The sequence below is a fragment of the Trichomycterus rosablanca genome, chromosome 27, assembly GCF_030014385.1.
Source record: "Trichomycterus rosablanca isolate fTriRos1 chromosome 27, fTriRos1.hap1, whole genome shotgun sequence".
NCBI classification, from domain to species: Eukaryota; Metazoa; Chordata; class Actinopteri; order Siluriformes; family Trichomycteridae; genus Trichomycterus; species Trichomycterus rosablanca.
Genome location: NC_086014.1, coordinates 11,241,356 through 11,267,517, shown reverse-complemented (window position 1 = coordinate 11,267,517; position 26,162 = coordinate 11,241,356). Strand labels below are relative to the sequence as shown.

Here is a 26,162-nt window from a genome sequence, read left to right as displayed (position 1 = left end):
TGTACAACCAGCACTGCTCCAGACAAATCACACACACACTTTAAATTACTCATAACAATGTTTGACTTTTTTTCCCCATGGGAAATTATTACACTGTGCAATATTTCTCCCAAGTGCAATCATTTGTAATTATTTGTAATTATTGTAAGTTTTTTTTTGCTGACTTATTATTATTATTATTAATACATTGTTCTTGCTATTGTCTATCTATCTATCTTTTTTTTTTGTACTGAGTGCTTTACTGTCCCTTTGCTGCTGCAACGAAGTGAATTTCCCCACTGTGGGACTAATAAAGGATTATCTTATCTTATCTTATCTTAAATGATTACATTTAATAATGATATTTTAATATAATAAAAGTTGAAGTACCTAGTGGTTACATACAAAAAGTCCTACATTATGTGTGCAGTAATAAATGTTATAATGTAAAAACAGACAAACGTAAATTATATCATAATGAAGGCTGTAGTTGTTCCTACAGTAGTTACTAGTGACTTACTACAACTGAATTACAAAAAGATGCTGTGAGTTTTTTGTGGTACCAAGTAAATAACAAATAAATAATTTGTAATAAAAAATAATGTCATTATTTTAACAATTGTAGTTTTGGCCTTTAATGTTTGAAGTACTTTAGTTTGTAAGGAACTAAAAGCAAACACAGAGGAGACAAGAAGCCGAAATGTAACAGATGTAACTTCACAACACCTTCCAGTAAGAGAAACACAAAATAGCTGCATGTTGAAACGTGAGTTCTTGGCTCCATCTTGTGGCTAAAAGACGGAAGTACACCAGCACTCCAAATATTCTCATGACAATGAAGCGAATCAAGTAACAGCAACTAAAACAAAATTTTATTACACAATTATAATAATAATATTATTAATAATAATAATAATAATAATATAATTTAATTTTAGGAGCATTTATATCATAACTTGTTACACTGTAGGAACATAAGAAGTATAACTAAACGTCTTCCAATAATAGAAACACAAAACAGCTGATTATTTAAACGTAAGTTCTTGGCTCCATCTTGTGGCTAAAAGACGAAAGTACACCAGCACTCCAAATATTCTCATGACAATAAAGCGAATCAAATAACAGCAACTAAAACACAGATTTATTATACAATTATAATAGTAATTAATAATATAAATTATAATAAAACCAAAAAAAAATTAACAAATTATAAATAAGGCCAAAGTTAGGCTAATAAAAGCTGCCCACCAATAGTAAACAAAGTAAAAGGAAACACTGCCAAAATGCATTATATATAATATAATAATATATATTATAGAAATAGAATAAATAATATAATAAAGGTTGTAGTAGTTACCTAGTGACATTAGCTACTTACCACGCATTTAACACCTGTATTACAGAATAAAGGTCCTACAGCATGAGTAGAGTGTGATAATAATCATTAAAATGAATAAATGTAAATTTTAATACAATTAAGGTTGTAGTAGTTACCTAGTGACATTAGTTACTTACCACCCTTAACACCTGTGTTACACAATAAAGGTCCTACAGTATGAGTACAGAATCATAATAATCGTAAGTACATTTAATATAATAAAGGTTTTGGTATTTACCTAGTGGGTTGTACTACATACGAAAAGTCCTACAGTATGTGTACACTAATAAATTATATAACGTAAAAATAGTCATTAGAAGGTTGTTCAAACAACCATCACTAACTTGGCACTGTTGGGCCCTTGAGCAAGCACTTAATTGCTTGCATTGTATTTGGTCACAATTGTAAGTTGCTTTGCATAGAAGTGTCTAAATGAAGTGGCTAAATACCCCAAATGCAAATACATCAACAAACACTTTAAAAATAATAATCTTTATTGGTTGTTGGATTTAACGCTAAACAGTGATTTAAACTTTATTATTATTATTTTTTTCATGAGAACATCAGTCATCATCACCACCGTCTGATTTCTCAATGATCTTCCTCATCCAGCGGCGCATGCGGAACAGATGGGTATAGAATCCGTACTTCCCATCCCGATCGCAGCCCTCGCCCCACGAGACAATGCCAATCTGATACCAGCGTTTATCGTCTGGGTTCTGCAAGGTTCAACACGGTTCACTTCAATTCACTAATTAGAGAAATTTAAGATTTTGATTTAAAAACATTTAAAAAAATAATTTACCTTCATGACAAAAGGTCCTCCACTGTCCCCTTCACATGCATCACCTCTCTTGTTATCCTCTGGGCTGTAACCTAATAAAAGCAACAAATTACGTACTGAACAATGACAGATCAGAGCTGACATCTCAAACTCATGAGTTTGAATCTCAGCTCTGCTACCGACAGGCTGGGCGCCTGCTGGACAATGACTGGCTTGTCAGTTGAGTTGGATGCCGGAGGGGATTCCTCATAACTAATGCTAATATGGCTGATTGATGGCACATGCACAAAGACGGGGGATAATGGATATCGGTGCGTGAGACCGAGCCCTATATAAACCTACCTCAGCTAGCTAGCTAATTGGAATGCAATTGAACATGACATGTCATTTACTCGATCCACCAGTGTGCCAGTGTTTCTCCTTCAGGCCCTAACTTGTACATGAATGCTCCTTGTGGAGGCTTTACATTACATCTTGTAAACTACAGTGGGACCAGATTTGCCACCATTTTCATCAATTAATTAAATTTAATTTTGTTTTGATGAATCTGATGTTTTGATGAATTTGATGTGTAAAAATTAATGGACAAAATGTAAGTCTTGCTCTAATTAATGCGTTTTTTACCTGCACAGAACATGTTATCAGTAATGCGGATAGAAGTGGATTTGCGGCAGTCATCCATGTTGACGATGGGCAGGTGGATCTGCTGCAGCACAGAAGGAAGGTTTTGAGGACTCGACGTCCATGATTCCTTCAGGTTCCCCCAGCCTGTCACCCGGCCCTTGTGGCCAACTGACAACAAACTACACATATAAGAAAAATACGTGAATTTGAATCAACTTAATGGTGCTTGTTAGAAACAAAGATTCAACATATTGAATGGTGTTGTGCTAATGCTAGTGCAACAGAACATCTCACATGTTTGCGATATTCTTGGTGGGCATGCAAATAGGGTGGATCTCATTGGTGAAGGTGACGGGTTTCTTCATGTGCAGCAGAGCGATGTCTCTGTTCAGATTTTCTTTCCAGTTATATTTAGGATGGACGATGATGTCGTCAATGGCTACAATCTTCTCCGTGCCCCTCTCATACCTTAAATCACAGAGGCATTTAGGAGCTTGATCCAAACAGTAGCCATATCAACCAGACAAACACAACCAGGCAACCAAGGTTATTGGCAATTGGTCACAAACTCATTCACTTTAAATATGAAGCTTACTTGGCACGAGAATGTTTCCCCAGGCGCACGAGAATATCATTACTGGTGAAATTCTTGCCCCACGGTGGGTAAAGGATGCAGTGGGCGGCAGTGAGGATCCACTCGTCACTGATCAAACTAGCTCCACACAGCAGCTCCTGTGGACTGCGCTTATACAGCATCACCTGCCTGCCAACAACACCATACAGCATACACATCATTAACACAATACTTTACATTATTACATTACATTACTTTCTCTATACTGATAAGTCTGAACGACACTTTTAGATGATAGTAAATATATGTACCATGGTGCACTTCCTACTTCAGCATTTTCTCCGTTCACGATTCTTTTTTCGTATGATTTGATGAGCTCCTCTTCTGTTCCGTCCGCTTTGTTTATTTTTTCGAACATCGGTCGTACACCACATTCTGTCAGCACATGGTAATATATTTAAAAAACATCATAGTGGCAATTTAAAATAAGCAAACGACGTATCAAAATCAAAGCCTGTTTATTTATAAACGATAAATGACTAAATCGTTAACCAAAATCAATTTACAAATGGGTTCTTTACTAGCCACACCCAGGCATGATTTCTGCCGGATCTATTGAATCTGAACATCACCCAAATAGAACCTGTCTGGCAATGTGAAAGAGACTGGGGCTGCTGCGAACCACAGTGAGAGCAGTCCCAGTGGAGAAAACTTGGGACAGTGCTGAACCTTTGGTGAAATTTTGGTGGCCCGGCTACCAGATAAACATCTAAAGAACTGCAGGCCTCATTGGCTTTAGCTAAGGTCTTATTTACTGCATACTGGGGAAAACCCTAACCAGGATAAGCAATAGTCACAAATTATATATGCCAATGAACATTAAAGAACATTAAATATTTTATTTCTTGTAGGTAGGAGTATAAATGAAGACACTGAGCATAAACCAAGTTATTAATATTCTTACCCAGTTCGCCCTGGCCAAAGCTCCTTGGGCTAAAGAAAGTGTCCTTTTTAATAACAGTTCTCTGTCGAACAGTCTCCTCATCTAAAACCCCATCCACAGGAGCATCTGTCAGACAAAAAAAATGAAAGTTTAATTACATTTTTTGTAAATGTTTGTTAGTAATCAAAGAATTGCATAGCATAATTCAAGTCATTACTGTAGGGTTGGACTCACCACACAGCTCTAAGTCACAGTAGTCAAAGGTAATGTTTCCAGACAGGCCCCTTACGTAGCACCATGGGCCCTCCAGATCTCCATCTGGGTTCCTGCAGTAGTTCTTCAATAGGTTCACCTCTGGCTTAAAGTCTTTGCCCACACTTAGAGCTTTTACCTTGGGCAGGTTCCAGTCCAGGCAGGTGTGTCCACCCAGAGTTACAGAGAGGGTTCCTGTGTAGCTCTCCCCATCGTCGTGTAGACAGTCAGTCTTATGGTAGGTCTCTTCCACACTCTTTGCAGGGACAGTGGGAACTGATGGCATTTTTTCACCTGTGGGGAAAGAAATACGATGCAGCTTAATGTGCAAACTACTGATTGCATTTTTGCAGTATTAAAACTAAATAAAATATTGGTGCTCACTGGTATTTCACCAAATCACTATTAGACATTAAAGGCTTTGTAATCCTAAAACTAATAACTATAACTAGCAAAAAATATGAATATCCTCAGGACACTAACTAAACAGCTAATGCCACGTACAAGACTTATTTCCTTTTAGAACACTTGTAATGCTTTAAATACTTAGGTCACACACATTTAACAATGTTTTCTGGCCTTGCCCTATACTAATTGAGGTTGAGAATCTTTCCACAATATTATGTACAGTAGATGGTAAAAGACCTCAATTATTTGCATAACTGTATGTCTAACAAAAAGCCTCATGTAATGTAGACAATATACAAAATATTCATCTTTTGTTTATTGTTATTAAACAGTTTTAGACTGCGGCACAAATTAATGTCAAGTTCTGAGTACTGCATGGATTAAGGTAAGTACCGCATTTCGGCACGGCGCATTTCTCTCTCCTGACAGTGGGGTCGCTGGTAAAGCACCACGGGCCACTGGGGCTCTTATCCGGGTTCCTGCAGAAATTCTCTGGCAGTTTCAACTCTGTTGTATTGAACTCACTGAAAAGAAAAAAAACAGCATTAAATGCTTTAAACATGCTTGGCACCAGTTTGGTGCTATGATGTTCTCCTTTTTTATTAATATGGTTCATCCAGTTGAGCAAATTATGTTAAATACTTTATACTATATTGTTATATTACACCATTTACTACAGGAATAGAATTGTAGAAATACGTACACTATTTTGTGGGGAAAGTTGCTCTTCCAAAATTGGCATGACCGTCCAGACATGGTGATACTGACATTACCATTGTAGCCTTCACCAACATTAATGTAGCAGAGATCTATAAATTACAAACAAATGACCTCAGACAAAAAAACCTCTGCTCTACCGACTGATTATTAACAATTACTACGTATGTATTTTAAAAGCTAATGGTACATTCCTAGCTTACCTTTTGTCAAGATTGTTTTTGACTTAAGTGTGAAAAAGCTAAAAATCATAAAAAATAATGTTCTAGTTATCTGTTATTATGGTTCCTACCTTTGTGATCTACACAGGTTCTTATTTGGTTGATATTTGGAGGATTCCTCTGCAATGTGGGGCCAGCACACGCTGTGGGATAAAATTCATGAAACTATTTAAAACAGTTTAATTCAGTTTGCTGAGCAGGCTACAGAGGTTTAAAAATCACCAACAATTTAATCAGTAGTTTTTGATTGATGCAATAAGCATATCTTTATCTTGTACTATTTAGTGTGTTTAGACCACCTGCATTATATGCTAAAACTGCTCTTATCCCCAAAAACCACCAGTCTGCAAGAACTCTAAAGGTTCCTGTAATATGATAATGACACATACAGGATTGTTGTTTTCAGGTCTGGGTTTATAAAGTTTGCCATTATTGACATAACCTTGAATTCAAAATCCTGAGGGAGAATATCCAGTCATCAGTCCATAATCTGACGCCCAAGTGCAACAGGTTAGGTAACAGAACAACAGTCCGGAATTAAGGTTTTGAAGTGGCCTAATTATAAATTTGAATTGAACCTGAGTGAGATGCTGAGGCATGACTTTAAATGTCTATTTAATGGTTTAAAGCCAATAAAAGTGGGCCTGAATTCCTTGACAGCAATGCAAAATCGGTGCTTTGTGAGTTCCTACATTTCCATTCTAACATTTGTACGGGAAACTAAAACCATTTGTTGTGACAAATGATTTATTATGTAGAGAACCTTTAAATTATAACCCTGACCAAGCATGAATGATTTTTTACAGTTAATTTTATTTGTGAAAGTGACTGAAAATCAATTAGTTCAATTATTATTCTGCAGATTGGTTGCTAACAAACTTTTTGTCTTCGATTATTTAATTTAATTCTCCAAGAAACCGAAATGTTTTTCTTTCTAGTTTTAAATACTTTGCTATAATATTACAAAAGCTTGATCCTGTATAAATAAACCTCCTACACGCTCCTGACCGTCAGAGTTTAGGACTGATTTGGTAATCGCTTTGAAAACAAAAAGCTATGGAACGTTTGCACTTTGCTCTTGGTTCAATATCACATATTTACCCAAAATGTGATCAGTGACTCTGCAAGCTTTAGGGTAAATTTTAGCTCAGGCCTTACCTAAGTATGCATCCCAAAATAAGGTCTGAAAGAAAAAAAAATTATTAAAATAATATAAACATACACAAGTTATAATTACTGATAGTAAATAACAATTATAATTATAATGATAGATGATAAATAAAGTTCTGTACACAGAAAAGATATTAGCTTCATTTGTAATGTCTAAATAAACCTAATTTAATGTTAGTTAATGCTTTTGGCTGGTTCTGCCACAAAATGTCTTGAGCCCACCGTTTTATCAGGGCTCTCAAACACCTCTCGAGCTTCCTCATGATTACAGATCTCCTCCACACACTCCCTTTCCAGATTTCCTTGCTTCAGCTCCTCGAAGGGCGAGTTTGCTCTCTTTGCTCTGATAACTTGAGACGCCGACTTATCATCGATAAAAACTGCCAAATGAAAAGATCACAATGAACAACCTGCTAACCTTAATCAACAGAATCCTAAATACAAAAAGCTCCAAAATGTACCTTACCATCATAACAGAGTATAAGGTGAAGGACCTGACTGAGGAGAAGCGTGACGAGAAGACGCTCTGGCGTTGCTCCCATTTCTCACCGTGTTGAAAGCTACGATCCTGAGAAGCCCTAAAACATCGTACAGAACGAAAGATCTGCTAACAAGCGCTGTCGGGTTAATATTGAACTACTGGAGGTTGAAAAGGACAGGCAGTGTCTGTGTGTGTGGGTGTGTGTAATTTTACATGTACACATTTTTTAATCAGTCCATGTACTGATTCAGCTGTAATGTTCAGTAACAGTCCTACGACACTTTGGACGTTTTTAATAAGATGTGAATCACATTTAGATACATAGTAGTTTTTGGGTGCTAATTTATTATTTGCACCAAACATTGAGGTCTGTGGAGTCTTACTGTTGGTGGTGCATTCCAAATAGTAATTTTATCTCTTTTAACATGAGCCCTACAAATGATTTATTCTTTAGTTCCACTGTTCATGTAACACAGTCAAGTACGGTACAGGTTGAAACCATCACTCCAGATGTTTCCAGTTCTACAGACGTTGTATGTCATTTCTTTGCCATGTTCCATGAGTAGATAAATTCTTGATAATATTTGGACCTCTTGATGCTGGGATGCCAAGGTCTTTGGAGATAATTTTGTATCCTTTGGACTGCTTGTGCTTAGTGATAATAGCCGTTCTGCTCTGCTAAGCTCTCTTGTCTTTGCTATAGTGAAAAATGGCTAGAAAATTAAACTAGACATTTAGGGATTAAAGCCACCATTTATAGGCTAATTAACGTCATGTGAGCATAACCACATGTAAAGTGGTACCTTTACCTCTAGAACACTCTGAAATTAATTCTGCTAATGATTAAAACATGACACGCACTCAAAAACTCTGCTGTCTGATGAGATACTTATGAGATATGAAATGTTTCATTCAGCTGTGGGTTAGCACTGAGCTCATTTCTCAGCAGAGGTTTGTTTTGTGCAGACTGTGCAGATCTGGTACAAACAATAAAGAGTCAGGGTTCAATGTACAGATGAGTCAATATTTACAAATGTTTTTTTTTTTCCCAACTCAAATGCAGCTGTTCCAGAATCTTCTAATCAAATAAGAAAACATGTCTGTAAACTTTGGGCTATGTTGATCAGGATACATTTAACATATACATGATTATTATTGCTATTACTATTATTAATACCATTTATTGTTATTATTGCTATTACTATCATTCATTTCATTATTACTTTTTATTATTGCTATTAATATTAATACCATTAATATTATTATTACTATTATTATAATTGCTATCACTGCTATTAGTATTATTATTTTTACTATTATTATTATTTTAATCTAGCGTTGAATCTTTGATTTATCATTAATAATTTATCATTCCCAGAACTGTTTTTTGTCTCATCCACAATCTGGTGTACACAATAAAAAATAAAAAAATGTACTATGATATACAGTACTTACCTGTTTATGTGATTCTTCTCTAGCTGGAGGTTTGCATATCTAAGCAAATCCATTAGCATTTGATGACATAATTATATCTGATTACACAAAACAGTACAGATTTCATAAATAAACATTTATTTCACATTAAATATTCTTTACGTGTAAAGCACAAACAAAGCATTAATAAAATAGATGTTCATGTTGTTGGGCTCTGTAGCATTCCATGTAAGTGAGGAGCTGATGCAGCAAATGGGAGTGATTGTGGGAGGACCTTGATGTCTGGTTATATATATTCAGCATAAATGCAGTGGACTGAGCTCAGGTCCTGTTTTTTTGCTAATATCAAATCTCCTATAAACACATAGGTCATGATTATTGTTCAAACAAGGTATATTTGGGAAAACTGGTCATTATTAATACATTATTGCATGTTGAAGCACAACCCAGTAGTGTATTTAATATATAACAATGCTGGTTATGCTAGTATTTTAATTAGAAATTTGAGCTCTAGACATTACTGACAGTAGCAGTATGATGGGGTCAACACTGGTACAACATTTAGGTCACGAAATAATGAAAGAGAATAAAGCATTTAGTTATATGTTAGTATTGATGTCGTAGTATGTGTATTATTACTCCCGCTAACTATGTGTTAGTTTGTTTTGAATGGTTGCTTCATCTCAGAATACTGGGTGGAAAAACGCCCTTCATGGAACACCATACTCATTTACACCCAGAGCCAATTATGAGTAGTTAGTCTATCTAGAGTCATGTTTTATTTGTTTGCCAAGACCCAGTCGAACAATTCAAAACATCTATTATTTTGAGGATGAGAACAAAAGAAGCTGCATTTTCTAATCAAATGTATTAATGTATTGATACTGCCTGTGTTAATTTAATACGTTAATATTTGTTGTCACATGAATCCTTTAGCCAATCAGAGATTCCAGCTTGATAAGTCAAACTACTTTTATAACTTAATGTATGTTTTTAGGAAGCAACTGAATCAAGGACACCCAAAAACCATTAAAATAAATGGGATCTATTGTGACCCACCGACCAGTTGTTGTAATACCTTTCCTTTGGTAATAATAATAATAATAGTAAATTACATTTAACACTGATTAAGATGGGTTCTACTGTACAATTGGCATGACATTGTTCTACACTATATTTTAATGTAATAACAGAACACAGTGGTAGAAATTTGGATAGATTACAGCACATTAATTCACATTCACGTCAGCACAGTGTTTTATTTTGTTTACCATTTTTTAAATTGACCTGATTTCTATTGTTGTTATTGCACTAGGTTAGTAGATTACGTAAATAAACCAGCTACAGCCACCCAGGTCTTTGCATATGGGCCATTCCGACGAATTGGTGCAATTTCTGTCCCCAGGACATTATATGTATAAATGTATATGAAAATGAACTTTAAAATGCATTTTTCATTGAGTAAAGTGTCCTGCACATTGATCTAACTGCAAATTTAGGATATATAATTTAAAACATTCATAAAAATAGTATTTTTTCAAGTCCCCACTCTCTAACACGACACTTTACAATGAAATATAACGAAAATAAATCAGTCAGGAAGTTTACTACACGGAAATGGCATCCATTCGCTGGAATGGCCCTTATCTACATCAGATCAGGTCTACCTCAGGTCTGTTGGTGATGTCTAATCTCTTGGCAGGAAATGAAGAAGGATGATGATGATCCATTCAGAGTGCATTCAGAGTTCTAGTGAGACATTTACCAGAGTTATATATGGTAGTGTACATCACAGTCATTTCATCACTATGTGATAATCTGTGCTATCATTAATCATTGGTTTATCATATGTTGCACAATAATAGCACGAATAAGCAAATAATATTTGAATGATTTGTAGTGGCACAGATTATCACAAAGGAATAAAAGCAGTGTTTAAAATCACGACCAAACAACACATAACTTTATATAATTCATACTAGCTATCATTCAGGCATGCAGAGGATGCCACATGGCGATCTGCTTGCGTGGATTATCCAGCATCTGTTGCCAGTGCTGAAGGCCGGTGCCGGAGACGTTGAGGCTGAGCTGGCATTGCCCGAGCGTGAGCAACGCGCCAGGATTGGCTTGGTTTAGCACCTCAAGGTATAAGCTGGACTTGGTCAGTAGCTCCCTTGGGAGCTCCAGCATCATCATCTCGTTCCACACCGGGTTGATCTTGTGTTTGACGCGCCGAGTCTGCTTTTTCTTCAGCTTGGTGTTCTGGTGCTTCAGCGTCAACTTTACAGACAGGTCTGAGAAACAAGAAATCTCTGTCAGTTCTGGAGTAGTGCACATAGGCTGTGATTTATTAATACAAAATTAAATGCAATAAGGATAACAATAAACCAATAAACCAATTTGCTTAGTCATTGTAACAGGTTGTGTGTTTTAGTATTGAGTGTTTTGTATAATTTAGTATAGTTTTGTATAATCCTGGCATTAGTGTGGATGTTACGTTGACGTGTACCGCATCCTATATATTGTGGCAAACTGTGTACATCTCTTGATGTGAGGCAGCGGTTTCAACATAATGGTTTGAGGAACATGGCAAAGAGTTCAAGGTTTCGACCTGTGGGATGTGCCAGACAAACAAATCCGATCCACAGAGGCCACACCTAATATCTAACCAGACCTAAAGATCTGCTGCTTACATCTTACTGTCTAAGGTCCAGTGTAGCCCATGCCTCGAAAGATGAGCTACTTACACAATATCAGGTTGGTAGCTATGATGTTATAGCCAATCAGTGTAAACCTTGTCTACAGACTTCACAAACCTGTTTTGAAGCTTTTATATTACATAACAACTTAAAGCACAAGATTGCAGTTCCTTCACTGAGCTGTAGTAACCAGTGTTACCTATGGTCTCTTTGAGTTTGTCTGATTGCAGTCCTCGAGCCTTCATTACCACCACTCCCAGTCTGTTTGCTGCCGGCAGATAGCTTAGTGACAGCAACAGTTCGCCTGTCGATGATGCCACTTCCACCTAGAATGTTAGAAATACAAACAAAAATGTTAATAAAAATACGTGTGTAGAATTATTGTCTATTATAAACTGACTACCTAATGAAATAACTAAAAAAATAACCTTACATGTACACAGTATTTGAATTACCTATAAGAAACAAGCCTTTATGTATCTCTAGATTTTTGTCTTGCATCTACCCAATAAATGCCATTTTTTATTTATAATGGTTGTTAATTGCTGACACTGTATAAATAAATGATGACAACATAAACTATTCACTTCAACCTCCAACAAACTAGTATATTTTTACCTATTGTAATTATTGATCAATTTATTTGTGTACAATTTGAGCTCATGATGAGATTGTTGTCAGTAAGCCGTTAAAAATGATCCAGCTCACTATTACTGTGTGTGTGAAAGTCTATGATTATTGCTGAGTGTATGAGACTGTGAATCTCTTGCGTCCAGTTTGCCATCTGTTGTGTCTGACTATGTGTGTGAGCCTTTTATAGTATGAATGAATTATCTGATAGTGCTAATACAGCCCGGTCCTAGCTGCGTCATATGTGGTGTCACACACCCAAACACGTTCTTTATTTATTTTTTTTATTTTTTGTGGTTTAAGTGGTTGCACCATATTTGTTTATTACATTAGTCTTTCGATGCTTATTTAAGGTCTTGTCTGAACATTTAGTGGATTATCTTATAGCTTTAAAAGGGATTGGCACTCTGGGTCCAGGGTGATGTTAAGTTAACCTTTATGGGGTTTTTTTCAATTATGTGTCATTCAGTGTGACAAATTAGCAACCGAATGCAATCACAAAGGGGGCAAATACTTTTTGACATCACTACGTTAAATTAAATTTAGGCATTAATCTAATAATCAGTAAATATTTCATGCACACTTGGGTTTGTTAGTGTTTATGCCTGCATGGCTGGAGCTCCTTTGAGATAAAGAGTGACGCAAATAGAGGTCTGTCCTGCCCAGCACCAGCCTATCAGACAGCAGCATTCGTGTGTGTGCGTGTGTGAGTGAGTGGGAATAAAAAACACAGCGTATACAGAGACCTACTCATTTAAAGGAAAATGTCCACAAAAAAGCTGAAGCCTTAAAACCCTCAGTTCCAAAATGATTAAAAAGAGGAATTAATAGGACAGGGGATGGAACACAGTGGTAAGCATGCCTCTGTCCCAAGATCTCTTACCTGCTTGGGTGGCTGCAGGTTGACCCAGCAGTCGGCGTCTGACATCATGCTCACGTCAGCTAGTTTGAACCTCACGGTTCCCAGGGTGACGTTCCTGGAGAATCGGTCGCAGACGTGTAAGGTCAGCGCCACCTCTCCCTCCGTGGTCTCTGTACTCTCTGTGTTACACCCGCTGGGCAGGGCGAACACAAGCTCCTCTCCCCACTGAACTCTCGATGCCAGCTTGCGTGCTGCGGTCTGGGCATGCTTTTGCTCCTCGGATACGCTCACACACCCTGAGACGTAGCCTTCGCAGCCAGCTTCTGTGCTCACATGTTCCGCTATGGAGAAATAAAATACGGGAGAATAAGAAGGGATTGGTGGACTGCGCACACGTCTGTGGATGCTGATGATGTTGGTTGTGTGTATGTGTGTGTATTACCTTCTATGATGGTGATGTGAAGCTCTCTGCTTTCTCTGTGCAGGTAGAGAGAGAAGTGCAGTTTTGGCTGTATACTAGAGCGGCTTTTTTTAAACTGCTCAGTCGTGCAGGGTGTCTCAGCTGCAGAATCTAAAACAAATAAGCACTCATTTCTGCACTGTTTTAAATAACTGACAAGACAAACATATAGACTAGCAACATACTAGTTTTTACCTTGCTGCGTGAGTGCATCGACCTCCTTGTTTTCCTCCTTCGCTTGATTACAGACTTGAGGTTCGGCGGGAGTCCGTTCGGTGGTCGGGCTCTGCTTACTGTAGTTTATAACCTCAGGTGATGTGATGGACGATTTAGGGTTGCAGATTTTGGGGAAGTTCTGCAGTGCCTGTGGTTGGATCGGCTCTGTGGATTTATGCACGCTGAACTGGATTATAAGACAAAAAGGATTATAAGAAAAAAACATTATTAAAAGCTGAAAAATACTCTGACTCTGCTGTTCCTTCTCGCTTTGTCAGCGAACACGAATCCATATTCAAAGACCGTCATTGAGAATATTCATTACAGCACACTGACAAACCTCAAGTGACTAAATAACATGATGTTCATGTCCAGATGTAGCACGTATGTGCCTGTGAGCATATGAGTCACGACTGCCGGTCTCAGAACTAAGCACGGGCACAGAAATAGCACCGAGCTACTCTTTATTGATGTGTGCTTAGGTGGCAAGGTGTATGATTACATTATTTATGATGTATGAGTAAGTGCTGAGCCAGAATGAATGTGGAGGACGGGTTATGGAATGGAGAGGTGTTAGAAATGGGATGGTTGCATTGATTGACTAATTCGAGGCCAACATCCTCCATAGCAGGTGGTCTAATCATAGACTGCTGTATTCTTTGATTCACCCACATATGTGCCAGATGCAATGGCTATGCTGTACTTGCAAATATTTGCAACAGAACTGCTTGTTTACAGGACTAATGACATGTTGGCTTAATAATTGGTTCTTAATGTTTCTCCAAAGTAGGCATTTACTTATGTAGACTGGGGACGTATACACAACACCAACTAACCCGGAGTGAAAAGTCACCACCTTGGTTACTTAATCAACCGTTAACCAAATGTCATTGACAAATGGGTTTAGTCTGGATAAACCCAGGCTTTAATAAAACTACAACAAAAGTACAGCAGGAATACATTATCTGTGTAACGACAGCCTTGGAGAATCAATATTGACTTAAATAATCAGAAATATTTAGCAGAGTGCTTAAAGAAAAGCATAGCCTCCTTATATTACTGATACATGATCTGTGTGATCTAATAAAACAGCCTGTTCCGTCTGCTGCCTTTATTGTGTAAAATTAATTTGCAAAAGGCACAGCTCTTTAATAAAGACGACGTCTGAATTTTATTACTGCAGGATGACGAGTAAATTACCACGGACGACCTTTCATTTTGACTGGCTGGTCTAAAATTTGTGCTGTCCTTTCCCGGGTCCGGCAGTAGAGAAAGCAGTTAATGCGTACTGAGTCACATAATGGTTCTACGAGAGCAAACCTAGATGGAATCAGTCAGTCTAATGTCTCATTATGTTCTATGTACAAGTGTATCAGATGGATTTAAACTGGTTAGGCAAAGCAGCATGGCGGCATGATAAAGTCTTGGTTCAAGGTTTAATTCCAAGCAGGCTGGCAGAGTTTGGCATGTTTTTTGTATGTGTATGAGGGAGTGTGTGATGCCCCGTAATACAGCTGTTTTTGTCAGGATAGGCTTAAGACTTTTGGTGAACTTAACCAGATTAAAGTGGCTGCTAAAAATAAATGAATTCGTTAATTAATTAATAATGAGGTGGAACCTTTATGTTTGTCCTGCATCCAGCTTACCAGGATTGGCTCAGGCCAAACTGTGACCTTGACTAGACTGAATCCTAAGGAATATATATGTAAATATATAAATGTATATTTCTATTGGTGTCTGTATAGTGTGGTTGTGTTGCTTTCCCTCTATGCTGATATATTTGCATCATTTAAAGATAGAATTTTTAAAATTTACCAAAAAATATATAAAAATAAGGTTTGAATGGCATGAAAATGTTGGATGGTAGAATCAAATAAACAAAAACAAAGTGAAAGAAATAATATTTGCATTGCTAAGCAGTGGTTTGCTTGATTTCTTAGTTAATATAAGCAACAATTTGAAATGTATACAAATTGTGTGTGTGTGTGTGTGCTCCTTACCTGTGTGATGGTGTGTAAGATGCTGGCTTTTGCTTTATCCGCCTCATCGCTGTCGGCTCTCTCAAGTTTGCCCTTTTGACAGTTTCTGCAGAGCAGCGAGAGCCCACAGAGCGTGAGCGCCCCAGACACCGTTCCCAGAGTCGCTCCCAGAACCGCCGCCACTGAAACGAACATCCTTCTGCCCTGATTCACCAAACCAAAAAAAATGTAGAAACAAAAGATACAGCACAGAGAGACCGACTGTGTTTAATCCAGTGCTTTCATAGTACAATACAGACACCGATGGAGAGAAGAAAGAGAGGGAAGGGGGACGGGATAAAGGAACACAGTGTACGTCTGGGCGTGTGATGCGCTGTCTGCTGGATGCTATGAGCTCAGTCAAGCAGATGGTACGAAAGAGCGGAGAGGAGAGAGAAAAGCTCAATGGAGGGAATGGGGGAGGTGGTAAAGAGGGAGGATGCGATGGGTAATACTCAATGAAAATGAGTCGGTTACTGACACCCCCCACCCTCCTGACATATGACCGTGTGCATGTGTGAGTGTGTGCGTGCACACTGACGTCAGAGCTGTGTGAATTCACCTTCACGAAGTTCCATCCCCACAACCTTTGGGACCACACATTGCATGATGATTTTCCAGCAATTGAATTAAGTACGATACAGTATTTATCAAATTTTGATTTCACTCATATAAATTTATATATATATACAGTATAAGGATAAGGTTCTCTTCACTAGGTTCTATGTATTATGCAGACACAACACGTTGCCATGGAAACCACCCCTTGCCCCATGCAGTTTCTACACGTTTTGTTTGATTCCAGACGAGAAACTCTAAGGTCAAGAAAAATCGAGACTCAGATCTGATCGGATAAAGGAATTGAATATGACAGAGATCAGACAGCAGCATTGAATATGACATTCAAATATGATGTAGGTTTAAAACAATTAACACAGTATTTAAGCCAGAGATCAAACAAATGCCATGAATTTCCAATCAAACGGCAGGACCATCTACGAAATCGGAGATCACAATCTGAGATAACAGAGCAGCAAGTGAGATAATGTGAGATAGAAGGAAGCAATCAATACAGCACTTAAAGCAGACAGATGCACTTTAATTAAAGACACTCAGACATGAGACCAGACAGCAGCGATACACTTGATTCCCAGATCTGACAGTAGAAATAAATGACCCAGATCTGATATCAGAATTCTCATATTTAAAATTAGAACTTAAATCAGATGGCATAACTGAATATGACATCTAAATATGAAATCAGACAGCAGCACTGAATATGACATTTAAATCTGAAAATTGAGTGCAGCATCTACAACAACCCTATAAAACAACAACGAATAAGCTGCACATCTTGAATCATGTAGCAGCACTAAATTCTGGCCAAAATAATAACATGAACCCGCCAACCTGTCCAATGGCACTGTGTCAAGCCCTGTGACAAAGTGATTATGTAAAATACTAAGTTTCATTTTCTTTATTGCTGTGTTTTTAAGCCTAATGAAATGCACCCCGACTCCATGCTTCATCTCATTCAACAGCAGCACTCACATCCATTTATATTATGAACCAGTGATGAATAGCATCCAACAGCCCAGTCATTAAAATAAAGACGATCACGACGGTAAATCAGAACGCCGTTTTTCCGCCCCCTTGTGGTCAATGTGATGAACTGTTTCTTTTGTGTTATCTCAGGGCATCATTCAGTTTTTATGAACTCATTGACACTCACATCCAGTCCACTGTCTAGAGATGTAGGTGTTATTATACCACAGGGAGAACATAGAAACACAGAAAGGACCCAGATCGCTCCACTTTGTTCAGAATGTTTACTGTGCACTTGGTGTGACCGTATCTGTCCTGTCTTCTCTTAAAAATCTTTACACTACTTGCTGCATAAACAGAGCAGCCAACATTTTGAAAGATGCTTCCCACCCTGGACATTAGCTCTTCGAACCAATTCAGGTAGGCAGGCGATTCAGGTCCATCACATTACGGACTAATAGATTGAGAAACAGCTTCTACCCCTGTGCCATAGGTGAGCTGAACAATGCCAGACTGATCTGGACTGAATGAACAGATACTTGTCAGGACCAACCTGTGCTCGACTCTTTCCCTTATAGTGTTAAAAAAAGTTCTTTCTTTAATTAAATGAAATGGAACACCACTCTAAGCCCCTGATTGGGAACCACTGTTCTGCTGCACCTTATACCAAATTTGTTATGTATAACTACAATATGTCCTCATTCTACTGCACCTTATTGTAACTCATGATGTACAATTGTGCTCTACCTGCACACTTGTCAACATCCTACCTACTGCCCTAATTGTACATCATAGTGCTTCACGAATCCAAAACAGGGTGGCACGGCGACTCTGTGTTTAACACTGTCTCCTTGCAGCAAGAAGGTCCTGGGCTCGGCTCCAAGATAAAGTGGTCTGAGACTTTCCTGTGTGGAGTTTGCATGTTCTCCCTGTGTGTGCGTGGGTTTCCTCTGGGAGCTCCGGTTTCCTCCCACAGTCCAAAGACATGCAGTCAGTTTAATTGGAGAAACTGAAAGTCTACCTAGGTATGAGAGTTTGTATGTTTGCACTGTGATGGACTGGCGACCAGTGAATCTGACCCTGAGTAGGATAAAGCGGTGGTAAACACAGATCGATCGGTAAACGATATCGGTTTGCCTGCCAGGCTGCGGACTGAACATGTGCGGACTATTTGATAACAAAATCGCGTCACGTAATCTGCGCTCTGATTGGCTAAAAGTTCGCACTGACAAACGATGCACCAATTGCATTGTAGAAGGCGGGACTTATCGCAATACGGAGCCGCTTCGCAGTTTCACTATTAGGTGGCAAGATGGCGACAGCCACGGTGCTCAGCTTGGATTGTTTACCTTCCGACCCGCTGTTACTGATCCTGTCGTTTCTCGATTTGAGAGATCTGGTCAGGTGAGCGGTTCCGGCAGAGCCGATGTTGTGCGTTTGTGCACGGAAACACATGCACGCCCATCACCCTGCAAAATACGTAGAGAAGTTTTCGGTTAGCTGGTTGTTCTAGCCACAGAGGCTACAAGTTAGCTTATTATATTGTTAATGCACTAAAGCTAATGCATTATTGTTTTTAATTAGTGTTTATTATTTTAAGTGTATTAATTTAAATACACTGTTGATGTTGTCAGGTGCATCAGATCGTGTATTATAAGTATTATATTAATCTAACGCACTGTCGCTTAGATCGTCAACTGTTTACTAAGTGGCCATTTAATCAAAACATGTTGATCCGGTGTGTGTTTATGTTCACTCACATATTATAACTGATGACACTGCATTAAACTCAAATTAATAAAATAACTTATTTATTACAGCGCATTAATAGGTTCAGTTGATTAACAAATCTTTCTAATAGATTATGTGAAAACACTTGCATAATAGTTCATGTTTTGTCCACATTACCATTTTCTTATTACAAATCCTCATTGCACACTTTGCCTGATGTTGCACTGTTCATGCTGCTGCTATATTGTTTATTGTTTATTATACATTTAGATATAGTGTCCCTTTTTATTATTTAACTTGTTGTACATCTGGTACTTGGCGAATAATAAAGATTCTGATTCTGATTTAAACATTCATAATGATAATGTTATTAATTTCATTCCATGATATTTCAATAGTACAAATAACATAAATTAAGTAAAAGCTAAATTGTATTAGATATGTCCATTATTCAGAAAATAAAAAAGGCCCAGGTGGAGCGGTTTGGGTCCTTTCTATGTGGAGTTTGCATGTTCTCCCCGTGTCTGCGTGGGTTTCCCCCAGGGACTCCGGTTTCCGCCCACTGTCCAAAGACATGCAGTCAGATTAATGTGAATGATGTGTGTATGTGTGTTGCCCTGTGATGGACTGGCGACCTGTCCGGGGTGTTTCCTGCCTTTCGCCCAGTGATTCAGACCCACCGTGACCCTAAATCTACATTTCCATTTTCATTTTCAGCATTTAGCAGACGCTTTTTTCAATGTGACAGTACATTGTTTAAGCAACTGAGGGTTGCTCAAGGGCCCAACAATGGCAACCTGGCAGTTGTGGGGCTTAAACCAGCAATCTTTCGATTACTAGTCCAGTACCTTAATCACTAGGCTACAATTGCCCTTAATAGGATAAAGCAGTGGTAAAACAGACAATGGGTGAATTAATGAGTGCCCAGTCTATTTAAAGGCCTTGTTTTTAACTTTGACTAAAAATACATCGTATTGGGCATTCAGTTTTGCTACTTCCAGGCTGCATGCCTGTACCGACAGCGATTGGCTTGTCCCGAGGGTAGGAATGTTCCTCATGACTTTTGCAATTACGACCTCTGCTGGCTGATCAATGGTGGCCGCACAATGAGATCAGGGATAATTAAAATTGGTGCGCGATACACATCTTTATACGAATCTGCCTTGTGCAGGTGAAAAGAAGCGGTCGGGTGCTGCACACGAGTCAGAGTCATAGCTCTTATCGGTCAGGAGTGGTGGTCTGCCGCAGTAGAGGAGGTGAAATGCGATTGGGTAATTGGACACACCTAGCTGAAAGTCTTAAAAACTGACAGTGTAATTTTGCTCTTTTCATTTTCAGCTGTAGCTATGTAAGTAGGCGTCTGAATGAGTTGACAGGTCATAATCCTTTATGGAAGAGGCATTGCCAAAAGCACTGGCTTCTCACAGAGTAAGTCTTAATTTTTTCCTTCCTGATAAACTGTTAGTTTTGTCATTTTTCAGCTGTGCTTTGTTGTTAATGGTTCTGTTCTGGTTTCCCTCGGTAGGTCAGATAAGGCTCAGAAAGGGCAGAGCTGGAAGGAATTGTTCTGTGAGTTTTACGCTGATCTGGGTCGCTACATACATCACTACAGCACACTGAAGAAGGCCTGGGACGATCTTAAGGGCTACCTGGGTCAGAAATGCCCGCGTATGATTGCCTCCCTCAAAGGTGGGTTTGGTCGTCCTATGCTAATAGTTTGAAGTGTGAAATGACCGCATTTATGAAACGGCTGCAAACGTCGATTGAGCGCCTGCTTGCTAGTTATAAAAATGAACAGTAACGTGTACATACCGTTTTCTTTCGTTAGAGGGTGCAAAGGAGGAGGAACTGGATGCCATCGAGGCTCAGATCGGCTGCAAGCTCCCCGACGACTACCGCTGCTCCTACAGGATACATAACGGCCAGAAGCTGGTGGTTCCTGGGTGAGAAATAATTAACAGTATTATTTATCATCTCATTTCTTCTTATGACCAACATATTTATTAACTTGCGTTATTGTTTCCATGTTGTTCTCTCAGGTTGATGGGCAGCATGGCCTTGTCCAATCACTATCGCTCTGAGGACCTGCTGGACATCGAGACAGCAGCAGGGGGCTTCCAGCAGAGGAAGGGCATGAAGCAGTGTCTCCCCCTCACCTTCTGCTTCCACACGGGTCTAAGCCAGTACATGGCCCTAGAAAGCATAGAGGGACGCGTGCGCGGTGAAATTTTCTACCACTGTCCGGTTAGACTTCGCTATTTCTCTCTCAGATTCACACACGGTAAAATATGCTGGCAGGGTCACATTCAAACACACTAACCGAATGCTCTAGATATACACAAACCCCAAATCTGCTGAAAATGCCAAGGACTATACAAGATACCTCTAAACATAAACATATCTAGAAAGTTCTGAACCAAACAGGACTGAACACACACATTTAATGATCCACACTATAGATTGACTAATACATTGACTAACCTTGAAATCTGATGAACTACCTTCCTGCCATGAACGTTACAAGTATGTAAACATGGCGTTAAACCTACAACCAATTATTTTGTCTGTATCTTTTACAGGACCAACTGGCACAAGATCCGTCGGCTATTGATATGTTCATTACAGGTAGGGAATCTGGAAGGAACAGGGAGACATCTGAAAATCTATTAACTTGTAATGTCTATATAGAAATCTATGTAGAAGCCTTACATTGTTATTAATGATGATTATCTTCCTCCTACAGGGTCCAGCTTTACTGAATGGTTTACCTCGTACGTCCAAAATGTAGTTACGGGAGAATATCCCATCATTCGGGACCAGATCTTCAGGTATCTGTGTGCATGTCTGCAAATATATATTAGTCATTGGCTGATATAGGTATGTTTTAAAAGTGCAGATGCCAATACCCATGTTTAGAAAGCCATGAGTGTAATAAACAGTGTAATGAAAGTTTTAGGGAAATAAGAATAAGGTGTCTAAATCTTGAATTACACTAACATATACTTAATTCAACATATACCTAACCAGTATTTTTTTTTAGGTACGTCCATGATAAAAAGTGTGTGGCCACTACTGGGGACATAACTGTCTCTGTCTCCACATCTTTTCTACCAGAGCTCAGTTCGGTCCATCCACCACACTTCTTCTTTACCTACAGAATCAGGTAATGCACAGAACACTAGCCATCCACCAAAGGGCATTACAACCATTGGTTTTTGCATGGTTGTAGTGAAATAATTGTTTTGTTTTTTTGTTGAATTGTTGAATCAATATATTTGAACTACAAACTATAAACTGCAGGGGGCAGCATATCACTTTTCATCTACACTACCATTCGTTCACTAAAAAAAGGCCATCAGATATTATTTGGCTAATGCGCCTGATAGTGACCTGCTGGTGTGTATGGGTACAAGTTTATTTATATTTAACCTAGTGTGCAAGGTGTTTAGCAAGGTAAGTGAGTTAAAAGTACAAAGAACTGTAAAAACCCAGCAGGACAGACTACATTTAAGTCTAGTTATGTAAAATTTTTTAAATCTGACTTTTATCTTTGTCTCTGTGGCCTTACTGGTCTAATACTTTAGGATTGAAATGGCCAAGTCCGCTTTGCCCGAGAGCGCATGTCAGTTGGACACCCGTTACTGGAAGATAACCAACGCCAACGGGAATGTAGAAGAGGTCAGAGGTCCAGGTGTTGTGGGTGAGTAAGACAATGCTAGTGTAACGGATACAGGCATGCAGTGAAAGGAAGTTTAGACCTGCACGTGGATGACTGATGGGTGTGTGTGTCTGTGTGTGTGTATGTAGGAGAGTTCCCGGTGATGACCCCGGGAAAAATTCACGAGTATGCCAGCTGCACCACGTTCTCCACTACGTCCGAGTACATGGAGGGCCACTACACCTTCCACAGGCTTAAAAACAAAGAGGAGGTGTTTGACGTTGCAATCCCACGGTTCCACATGGTGTGCCCACCCTTCCGTGAGTCCATGGTGCGCTCGGTACGTCTGGGACTGAACTTTTGATTGTCGTTTGCCTTCTAACTGTTAATCAAAACAATGTAAAATGAACGATCTGTGTGTGTTGTAACTGTTCTACTGCTGAACTGTCAGTTATATTGTTGCTAATATATCAACTGTGGGTGTTGCCTTGGCCTTTTAGATTGTAGTTAAGTGAATTGTTTTTGATTAAGTTTTAAAAGCAATTTAATACCAATCAGGGTGGCACGGTGGCTCAGTGGATAGCACTGTCGCCTCAAAGCAAGAAGGTCCTGGGTTCAATCACTGTGGTTTACAAGATGTAATGTAAAGCCTCCACAAGGGGGCGCTTGTGTACAGGTTAATTTCTTTTTTATGTGCCTGTTAAAATTTGATTATTTAATTATTATTATTATTGTGTGCGACCTATTTTTTGGCTCTGCCCAGGGTTTGAAAAACCCTGCTCTAAAGCATAATTTACACCACACTCAGATGACCAGGATGCTTTCTGGCAAGGCCAGTTCAATGATCCAAAATCCGAATACAACTAGTATTAAAAATGTCTAATAATGGTATTACTGCTGTGGATGTAAGCATGCTTTTGTTCATATTTACAGAACTCCGTGAGCGAGGTGCCTGGTTCTCTTTTCGACAACGACAACGCCTCGGACCCAGACGACTACGAGGAGGGAGATCTTCGGGGTATGAACATGGCCGACCTCGGGGGGCGCTGTCCTCGCCACGTCTGATGCGTGCACAAATTCTGTTGAAAACTCAAAACTGGCATGTGGCAGTGCGAGGGCAAATGAGAATAATGGATTTAGACTCCTATTGTTTTGTATACAAAGGCTGTGTGTCTGTCCTCTGGTGAACCTCCCGCCCACTTTCGGCCCCATTTTCTGTGGTTGAATTCTCGCATCCGCAGTAATAGTGTGAGAAGAGACGTGTGCATTCGCTCAGATCGTGCTTTCTGTAGGTTGTAATAGGGCTGGCTCTTTCTTAATACAATGTCCTGTTTGCTAAACGTTTGGAAACTTTTGTTTAGAGGAATATATTAGTGTTGGTGCATTTGTAATATTATTTGTTTAATCAGAGCATTTAAGAGGACAGGCACAGCTCGAGTGTTTATGTGATTATATTTTGAATAGACAGTACAAAAGAGCACACCAATCCAAACAATGAGCCAAAAAATGATGACTATTCACTATTATGAGTTTAATACACAGTTGTGACCTAGACTCTAACTTGCTGGTGTACACCACACATTTTGAAGCTCAATTTTGAGCCAAAGCCTCCCCTCGTCTGTTCTTAATCAGTCATTGAGGCTGCAGAATGTTTAGTCCAGTAATAATCAACAGCCAATCCAGTCCAGTAATAATCAACAGCCAATAAAATCATAATACTGGTATATTGTATACTTTCGGCCCATGTGAGACGACTGTGTTTTCAGAACCTCAAGTAATAGCAGGGAAACTCAGTGTAGTCTTTTGTTTTAGCTCAACAGCCATACATGTACAGTAGTATGGTGGGACATGTCCAGCTTATCATGTTTTGGCCATTCTCTGCTTTCCATGCATGTTAAGTATTAATTTTTGCCCACATTCAGTCACGCTATATTTTTTGGCCTAATTTGATGTTGCGCATGTTTATGATTTCATGCACAACATGCCACATATTTAATACCTGTATTATTGTAATATATTACTTTTTCATGCTCAGTGTTGAGGAATTATAAAGCACGTATTGCAAGACCCCTTATTCCTAATTGCGAGCAATTAATTACACCTAATGAGGTGCAAATGATTGAGTTTTGAAAAAGTATGAAGTGTACACCAGGCTTGACCAGCCAAATTGTGTTATAGGTGTGTCGTAGTTCATTGTATTCTATTGTATAATTTGAATAATGACATACAAAATATTAGCATTGTCATTTACGTTTTCAGATAATAATAGTTGGACTTTTTGTTCCAATCGAGATGTTTTGTAGGTCTATAAACAGCCGAATAACGACGTGTGATAACGACTCGGTTTAGAGGTCAACCTGCCATGCCAAAGCAGGCAGTGGTGTTCGATATTGCAGCGTAAAGCAGTACCACAAGCAGACGCACACAAAAATGGTAAAACTGGACTTAGATGCATTACTTTGCTTTACTACTTTTCTTTCATTTCTATTGGTTTGCACACGGTAAGTATCTGTGAAGCATCTCTGGGGGAAACAGTATAAGTAAATACTTTGCCTAAATGAATTTAAATCTATCTTTGTTAGTAATTACTAGCTCATTTACTCATTTGATTTTGGTGGTAAAATGATTGCAGTGCAATAGGTTTTTTTTAAGAAGTCTGCTATTCTGTCAAACGTATGTATGATCCGTTTTCTTTATTTGTAAATGTATGTTTTTTATGTTTGGATAAATAAACAGGAATTATATATGTATGTATTCTGTGACTATGCTTTTTTTTAATACACCAGATCTGAACATCTGCTTTTGACTGACAAACCCAAGAATTATTTGAACGGTTTTAAAAAAGCCAGGCAGAGTGCACTGCCGTGGAAAATGAACAAGTTTATTGTTCTCGAGGCCAGATTCAGTGCCGCGATCCGTCACCCGTCTTTCTCCTCTCTGTCTGTTTGTGCCAGTGTGTATGCTGTAATAGTAGCCGGATGAAGAGTGCTTTGTTAGCTGTTTGTCTGATGTTGCTTTGTGTTTGTTTTTTTGGGTTGAAGCCTGTCCCGTTATCATTCCTGAAGTCGCTTTTCGTAAGATATGTTACGGCCTGTCAGGCTGCACTTACATGGACCAGACACGTGCACAAAGTTTATTTCTATGTTTACATTCAGCATTTAGCAGAAAGCGACTTACAGTACTGTGACAGTGTTTTGTCTATGCAATTGAAGGTTAAGGGCCTTGCTCAAGGGCCAAACAGTGGCAACCTGGCAGTGGTGGGGCTTGAACAAGTGACCTTTCGATTACTAATTCAGTACATTAACTGCTAGACTACAACTTCCCCATATGACATATATGACATTAACCCTGGGGGCCAAAAAATGGGTTGGTTTCTTT

At 38.8% G+C, this 26,162-nt stretch overlaps 3 protein-coding genes across 3 annotated transcripts; 1 reads left to right on the top strand and 2 right to left on the bottom strand.

Moving 5' to 3' along the window:
- Window positions 1–1,833: 1,833 nt before the first annotated feature.
- f2 (coagulation factor II (thrombin)) lies at window positions 1,834–7,620 on the bottom strand. Its single transcript, XM_062989469.1, has 14 exons — window positions 7,517–7,620; window positions 7,273–7,430; window positions 7,039–7,063; window positions 5,952–6,023; window positions 5,646–5,751; window positions 5,336–5,466; window positions 4,517–4,828; window positions 4,304–4,408; window positions 3,651–3,774; window positions 3,361–3,528; window positions 3,060–3,233; window positions 2,766–2,944; window positions 2,163–2,233; window positions 1,834–2,076 (listed from the first exon to the last, which is right to left on the bottom strand). Exons 1-14 carry the CDS (start codon window positions 7,590–7,592, stop codon window positions 1,921–1,923), a joined length of 1,857 nt encoding a protein of 618 aa, XP_062845539.1. The 5' UTR covers window positions 7,593–7,620; the 3' UTR covers window positions 1,834–1,920.
- A 2,578-nt stretch (window positions 7,621–10,198) lies between these two features.
- On the bottom strand, window positions 10,199–18,824 carry syt13 (synaptotagmin XIII). Its single transcript, XM_062989481.1, has 8 exons — window positions 18,745–18,824; window positions 15,833–16,015; window positions 13,812–14,019; window positions 13,599–13,727; window positions 13,178–13,497; window positions 11,864–11,990; window positions 10,945–11,259; window positions 10,199–10,714 (listed from the first exon to the last, which is right to left on the bottom strand). The coding sequence occupies exons 2-7, from the start codon at window positions 16,004–16,006 to the stop codon at window positions 10,955–10,957; spliced, it is 1,263 nt and encodes a 420-aa protein (XP_062845551.1). The 5' UTR covers window positions 16,007–16,015; window positions 18,745–18,824; the 3' UTR covers window positions 10,199–10,714; window positions 10,945–10,954.
- Window positions 18,708–25,534, top strand: fbxo3 (F-box protein 3). The gene is made up of 11 exons (XM_062989480.1): window positions 18,708–18,799; window positions 20,465–20,554; window positions 20,652–20,815; window positions 20,955–21,069; window positions 21,166–21,370; window positions 21,706–21,751; window positions 21,870–21,954; window positions 22,167–22,289; window positions 22,711–22,826; window positions 22,934–23,124; window positions 23,718–25,534. The coding sequence occupies exons 1-11, from the start codon at window positions 18,708–18,710 to the stop codon at window positions 23,847–23,849; spliced, it is 1,359 nt and encodes a 452-aa protein (XP_062845550.1). The 3' UTR covers window positions 23,850–25,534.
- Window positions 25,535–26,162: the final 628 nt, after the last annotated feature.